Consider the following 7,784-nt stretch of genomic DNA (forward strand, 5'->3'; position numbering starts at 1 on the left):
ATGAAGTCTCTTCAGATAAACCTAAACCATTACGAGGTTGCCCAATCGTTGCTGGAGCAAAATGTCATCGAGAAAAACGTAGACATGGCACTCATAAGCGAACAATACAGGAATAAAAATTCCGGAGAATGGGTAACAAATAATAGCAAAAAATCGGCAATATGGAGCTGCGGTAATCCAAGGCGACAGATTAGCAAGAAAAAATACGGAAATTGCTTCGCTAGGGCCCATGTGAATGGTATAGCTTTTACCTGCCTTCAATATCTGCGCTCGAGAGATTGCAGAAGACGCACGGGAAAATCGCCCCGCCGTAATGCCTGGGCTACGGAGTGGGGCTCCCCCCAAACCAACGCGAGGGGAAAGGCGCTACTTGAGAGCTTCGCCGCACTTGACCTAGTGCTGCTGAACTCTGGAACAAAGCCGACTTTTTCAAGAGCCGGCACCAGTTTTATCAATGACCTCACACTTGTAAATGCTGGATTGGCCTCGGGCTCCAGCTGGGAGGTTAGTGACACCTACACGGGTAGTGACCATGCAGCAATAATCTGCACGATAAATTCTAGAAGTGGCCCACCACGAGTTCCGTGCCAGGGTACAAAATAGAAACGCTAGACGTGGAGATGGTACAGAAGTTGTTCGAGGACCTCTCCACAAGCGGTTCAGCTGAAGAAAGGGCAAACCACATCGCAGAATACACCAAGGTAGCCTGTGATGCATCTATGCATAGAAAGGGAAAATCCCATCAAGAAGAAGACCTGCATACTGGTGGAACCAATCCATTGCGGAAGCCAGGAAAGACTGCCACAGGGCAAGACGCGCATACAAACGCTTAAGAGGAAGGCCCGAATTTGAGGCACTTCAAATATATTTCAGGAAAAAAAGACGAGCCCTGGAAAAAACTATAAAAGAGAGCAGGTGCTTTAACAATATATGCGAAGAATTAGACTCCAACCCATGGGGCTTCGCATATAAGCTCGTTAGGATGTAAAAACACAAACAGCACCACACACTAAATGCACTGAGCAACCTAAATGTACCAGTGTATACACAGAGAGTAATAGCGAGCTACTTCGAAGGCCGCCTGCTCCTGTACGTAACTGATTCCGGGCAATCGACCCACAGGGTCACCGGGGAAGTTCCCCAAGGATCAGTCCTAGGCCCTTTGTTATGGAATGCCATGTTCGATGGGATTCTTAGGATCACGATAACCGAAGGGGCACGACTCATTGGTTACGCGGATGACATGGCCATAGTAGTTACGGCAAAGAAACTCCCAGATGCGGAAAGAATCTGCAACGAAGCGCCGTTGCAACCGCCCATTGAAATTGTGAAATATTTAAAACCACCCATTCAATATAATGATAGAAATGAGCAAAAATTCAATACATATAACTGTGGTCATTTATGTTTAAAATTTTTATTTCGAAAAATTAAAATGAAATATATTTGCATTAAATAATAATACAATTTTTTTTTATTTTTAGCTTAATGTCTATGTCTATGTCTTTATGACCCCATGCAAGGGTGTCTATATTATTCTCTTTTACATAGCGCTTATCATCTAAATAGTTTAGGGTGACTTTTGTATACTCTTGCGTATAAATTTGATGTAATTTCGATTTAAATAAGTACCTTGTTCCAACTTGCTTTATTCTTTTATACAAGCAATCTCGAAAATCGTTAATAGTTAATTTAGACGTCCCACTCGCCTTTACTCCTTTAATTTTTTTTTATCTCCGTTGTTTCAGCATTATTTATATTAGAGATTTCTATTGAATACATTTTAGCTCTGAGCCCAATAAATTATAATATTATAATATCTAAATTATAGATTTTTTTACATACTTTTCTAAAATTCTCAAAGACATCACATAGCAACAAAACATCTACCTTCAAACATAACAATAAATAATCTAATAAATTTGTGCACTCGAAGGCATTCCAAACGTTTTGAGCGTGCTGATAACTCTCTTCAGAACGGTGTCTATCAGTTAATTGATTATAAAAATTTTCGCGCGACGGTAATTGTGTATCTGACAAGCGTTCAAATGAATTTAAGTAGCTATACGGAAATATGCCTTTACTTTTAACCATTTGAAATTTGTTGGAGTCCGTGAAAAATGACTTTATTGTGGTTAGATTTTCTTCTTTTAAATAACTGGCTAAGCTGTCTAAACTGGAAGGCATAAATCTAAATGAATCTAAAAATCGAAGTTCTAGAATTTCATTGGGATTTATATAAATTTTCTTTGAGATCGATATATAAAACTCTTTGTTTAGCGGAATTATAGAAATTTCACCAGGAATTTTAAGTAATTCTTTCATAAATAAATGAGCATCGTATGCCGAGAGATTATGGAAAAATATTGGGAAAAATGTTGCTAATTTATAGTTTAAATTGCAATTATTAAGAGCTACACCTCTATATTTGCCTGTTAAGTGACAATGATCCAGAACTCTTTTAGATTGATCAGTGAATAAATTACCGCATATACTACAATTTGGTTCTAGGTCAATTATTTTTTGTTGCTCCATTGATAGCGGATATAACGGTATCGTTACATTTAAGTAATTTTGATATAACATTAAACAATCGTTATATATGCTCTCAACAAAATGTGCTGCACAATCTTCACCATAATATATTCGATATATATCCAAACTATTGTCAAATGAACACTTTATATAATAACTATATGCATACGGTATATGCTTTTGAATTAAATTTACGTTATCCGAAGTTTTCAGATCCATCCCTTCTAAAATACACTCAAAATCAGCATATGCTACAAAAGGAACATCTAATTGATTTTTAAAATTTTTAAATCCTAAAATTGCCGTATCATTTGGGGGCATCTCAGTTATAATTCTATTACACTCCATAATGTGTCGTTCCAGTTTGTCGCTATCGTCGAAGTGTTGAAAACAGTCATTGCATAGAAGAATCTTCCCACTACTTTTCGTTATTTGTTTGCGAAGTAATCTAATGGAGAAGCAAAGAAATATGTATAATTTTTTTTTATCATTTTCTAATTTAATACTTACTTGGAAATATTTTTAATCCAAACATAGTGATATTTGTCATCCTTCTTGAGAAGTAGTAGATATATGGTGTGTAAGACGTTGCTAGTTTTATTATTAGTTAAATAATATGGACCGATGATTGTCTTTTCATCGCTGTCTACACCCAACACAGTTATACTAATTTCAGGATTATTTTCTTCAAATATTTTTATGCTGTCGACCGGTGAGGGAAATTTTAACCCACTAAAATTTAACGATTTGTTATTTATATTTATTATATCCGACCTAATGTTATAAATGCCTTTACGTTTATATTGATTAGGGCGATTCTTATTACCAGTAAATTTCACAAAAGCCGATATTTATGCCCATTTAAAACAATATTCGTCTCTATTTTGCACGTTGATGCAGGCTTTTCTATTTACTATTTCTCTTGGTAAACCAATGAAATTCGAGCCCTTTATTGGCTGATATTTATTTATATTAACTTCTAAATGAACTATTTCAATTAGGGACCAACCACTGTCTCGTTCTTGAAACTCGCTCATTTCACTTTTTATATAGTAATTTAAATTATTGATTATTTCATTTAGATTTTCAGTCTGACTCGTTGTTGGATTTAAGTCTTGCATTTTTGTTTGAAATGACTTTAGATTTATTTCACAATGATCTTCACTCTCTTTAATCAAAACATAATTACAGAATTGTTCAAAATTAAATTTGATATTGACGTGTTTTTTTTTAGCTTCTTGGAGTAGAGTAATCACTTGTTCTTTGGTTGATTGTTGAAATAATTTGATATCCAAGCATTCTTTATTGTGATTTGTGATTATATAAGTTTTAATACGATTGCGAAATGCACTTCTTATACACAGATAATTGTTTATGCAAGTTGGTGTGTAAGTGATGCGACCAACTAGTGTTAGCAACATTTAGATTACAGACATCACAATTTCGTATTTCACTAGCGACAGGATTGTTACTAGGCCCAGGATTGTTATTGTTATGTAAAACACCAGCCATTTTTTGTTTTTAAATGTTAATTAAAGAAGTTTATTGATTTTAAGTTTTATTTCTCTTCTTCGTTATAAAAGTTTAGAGTATAATTATCTCCTTCCGATTGACGCTTGATTAGCTTGTAGCCCCCCGTCGCAATGTGCTTCACAGCTTTCGGAGGCAGCGAACTAAAGCGTTCTGGTAGGAATACCACAAAGTCTTCACACGTAAGCATAATTTTTTCCCCGAAGCGTGTCCGTTTTACTTCGGCGTTCTGTATCGGGATCGGCGTGTTGAACGGGAGAGCTTTAACACTCTTTATTGGGGGTAGAGGACGGCGCCAAGCTCGTTCCACTGATCTTCAAAGTTAGACATGCTGCTGATAGTGAATTACTCTAGTACTCTACATCTCATATTTATACTAGTTTGCGAGATAAAAAAGTCTGAGAAAGTTTGCGATAAATACTTATATTTAAATAAAAAAAAATACTTTTGTTAGGTGATAACAATATATAAACAATGTTTCACGATAACAATAATATATATATTCCCTTCAAACGAGAGTTTGAGGGGAAGTGAGCGCAATCGCAGAGCAGAGTATTCTCAAACGAGAGTGCGAGGGACAAGTGGGATGGGAAGTGGGAGGGGAAGTGAGCGCGATCGCAGAGCGGAGCAGAATATTCCATAACATTCCAGAACATTCCCGACCAGCAGCAACAACTACGACTTCCGCTAGCGATAAGCGCCCGCACAACAAAAACAATTCTGATCCAGAACATACAATAAAAATTGATCCAACATACATATTCATCCTACTCGTGGGACGAGAAGGAAGCCTTAAACTTCTAATTTACATAAATAAAAACATTCGTTGAACATTTAATTTATTTTTATTTTAATTTCTTTGTTCCAATTGATTTGTTTTCCGTTTGGCAACCAGCCCAGCTGCTTGAAAGTTAGACCACGCCACTTCTATTGCGTGTGAACTTTGAAAACTTCGGTCACACTACAAAGAATAAGATTTTGCGACTAGTGAAACTCTTAGCCGATCTGAGTACTAGGCTTTAACAAAAACCCCGCCAAAACGTCTCACAGTGGTCGATTTAAGCGCCAGGTTGCTCGAAATTGAATTTTTTACTTTTAACAAATTTCAAAATTAGTTTGTCAGTCGATAGCTAAATAATTACTTAGCATATCGATAACAACCAAATCGATAGTTGCACTTTAAATTATCAGCTGTAAGCTTTTGATCACAACATTTGTTGAAACAACTGTTGAAAATACAATGTGTTCAGTTTAGGTACGTTTGCAAATTGTGCTGGAAAAGTTTTTTAAATATAATTTTTAACTGGTTTTTTTTGCTTTTTTTAATAATAAAGGTATGTATTTACATAATAATAAATGTTTTGTGACCTGTGGATATATGTTATATAAATAATTTAAGGTAAAACAAACAACTTTGGTATCTTCTTAAATGTGACTATTCTTTAACTTCTGTAGAGTATAAATTGTGACGTCGGCATTTGCTGTCGAATATACTAATTTATATGTTAATGTGGTTCGTCTTCTTTGTGAAATGTCCAAGATCTGCCGCAGCCATCTGCAGCTCACAAAATGGTTTTTTTTAGAGACCGTGTCAGTCTGCAAGCGAAGTCTTTTTTCAGTATGGCGCAGCGAAAATGATTCTCGAAAAAGATGTTCAGCCCTAGAGAACTATATTTATTCAAATGCTATTGAAAAATCGAAATGCACTGAGGAGGAGCATGGCTTAATAGCTGAAAGCATTCAAAATTTTTGCAAAAGGCTTTCTGTAATGTGGAAAGAATGCCATAGAGTTTGGAAAATATTCAATCAGAAATACAAAGTTTGGTTTGACGAAGACTTAGGCCTTTTAAAACAAAATACTCACACAGGTTCAGGTCGAAAGCAAAAGAATTTTGCAGATTGCAGCGCAAAACGTCAGGTAACCAAAGTTTCGGAGCTAGTGAATGGGAACACATGCAATGAACTCATGACAGCGACACGCGTCAGTTTGTGCAAAGCTGGAAAACGGAGCGCTTCACAAATAGTTTCAATGGCAGTCACTGATTCCACAGCGTCTTCAAAAATCAAAAAGAGTCTTGAATCAGATCGACAGGTCCCAATTAAGTACACTCCAGACGAAGCTTTGGCCCTTTATATTGATGGAGACTTGACCAAGCACTCCTATAAACTTTTGCAAGCTAGTGCAAAAGAGAGAAACTGTAACATCTACCCAGCACGATGTTTTACTATCTGCCAAAAAAAAAATGAGGCCCACCCGGATATATTCTGGCAAATATCTGATGAAAACAAATATGAAAGTTTGACTGTCTTTTACAAATGAGGATGCGATGGGAGTTCGGGACACTCAACCTACCGGCAGAGCTTTACCAATTCTGATCACAATATGGTAGATCAACATTTATTTGCTATTTGTATTGTGCCAATACAATTACGACGGGGAGGCAGCATACTCTGGAAAAATCCCCGGCCATCGTCAACACGATATTGTAGACCACTCAAAGTAATGTTTGCAAAGGAGTCTGAAGCTTTAGTTCGCGCCGAAATTGAAAATATTAAATCTCAAATTCTGAAAATTGAGCCCACCCGTCCCAGCTGTTTTCAAGTTCAACACAATTTGCAGCTTACAATGATCGATGGCAAAGTATTCAGCGTGATTGCAGAGTGTTCTTCGCAAGCATGCGGCATATGTAAGGCCACGCTCAAAATGATGAATGACTTAGATCCCGTTGAGAGTTTGCCGAAATGCGAAGACTTATATGAATTTGGAATATCGACTTTACATGCCTGGATTTGCTGCTTTGAGTGCATGTTACATGTGGGATATCGACTTCCAATCAAAAAGTGGCAGGTCCGCGGCTTAGACAAGAACATTGTTAATAAAAGAAAAAAAGAGATCCAAGAAATAGAGCTGTAGAACACTCGATGGTGGGACCATCGAAGGTTTTCGATTGTTTTAGAAAAACAATCGATGGACTATCGATGGTTTAAATAAAAATAAATAAATAAAAAAAAACGCCAAAAATTTATATTTTGAGATCAAATTCTTTATGTCAAAATTTAATATTAATAAATAACAACTGGTCTACAGTTTTGGACTTCAGAGCGCATCGACGGTCTGAAATTTTTTGTCCTGCCTTACTAAAAGTCCTTTCGGAGGCACAGGAGGATGCTGGGACGCACAGATATTCTTTAGCGAGGGCCTTGAAGGCCTGAAAATCATCATTGGTCATCTGAAAAAGACTTTTTTGGTTAATCTGTACATGTTATACATGTCTAATACTAACCTTCCAGTGTAGTAAAGGGTCTATCGTTTTTTTGCTCAAAGTACTGCCGCATTAGTATTATTGAGTCTGCCCTGTTTGATGTAACTTTATTAGACAGTTTACCTAGCAGGTAAGGATAAAAGCTTGGTTGTGGTGGTGCTGGAGCTGTGGAACTAGCATTCGAATTCATAGACAATATTTCGTAGAGCTTCAACTCCAAAGCCTTAGCAGCTTATTCAGCTTTCGATGGTAGAAAAAAGCCTTCCTTTTTGAAGCGTGGATCTAGCAGTTTTGCAATTCTAGGGACAGTTCGTGATTCATAATGATAAAATCGTTCTTTGATACGAATTTTGATCAAGTCATGAGCATCCTGAGCCGCTTTCGAAGAGCACTTTATTAAATTCATTTTTTGATACAATTCGGCAATTATTGGTATAATTAGTGATACAGTGACAG

General features: G+C 36.5%; 1 protein-coding gene and 1 long non-coding RNA gene across 2 annotated transcripts; one reads left to right on the forward strand and one right to left on the reverse strand.

Annotated features, from left to right (window-relative positions):
• On the forward strand, positions 1–833 carry LOC139352867 (uncharacterized). The gene is made up of 2 exons (XM_070995502.1): positions 1–504; positions 564–833. The coding sequence occupies exons 1-2, from the start codon at positions 1–3 to the stop codon at positions 831–833; spliced, it is 774 nt and encodes a 257-aa protein (XP_070851603.1).
• A 995-nt stretch (positions 834–1,828) lies between these two features.
• On the reverse strand, positions 1,829–7,555 carry LOC139353109 (uncharacterized). The gene is made up of 3 exons (XR_011604254.1): positions 7,350–7,555; positions 3,046–7,295; positions 1,829–2,983 (listed from the first exon to the last, which is right to left on the reverse strand). It is a non-coding gene; the product is annotated as an uncharacterized lncRNA (long non-coding RNA).
• Between the last annotated feature and the right edge of the window lie 229 nt (positions 7,556–7,784).

Source organism: Drosophila suzukii, chromosome 3 (assembly GCF_043229965.1).
Source record: "Drosophila suzukii chromosome 3, CBGP_Dsuzu_IsoJpt1.0, whole genome shotgun sequence".
Classification (NCBI taxonomy): domain Eukaryota; kingdom Metazoa; phylum Arthropoda; class Insecta; order Diptera; family Drosophilidae; genus Drosophila; species Drosophila suzukii.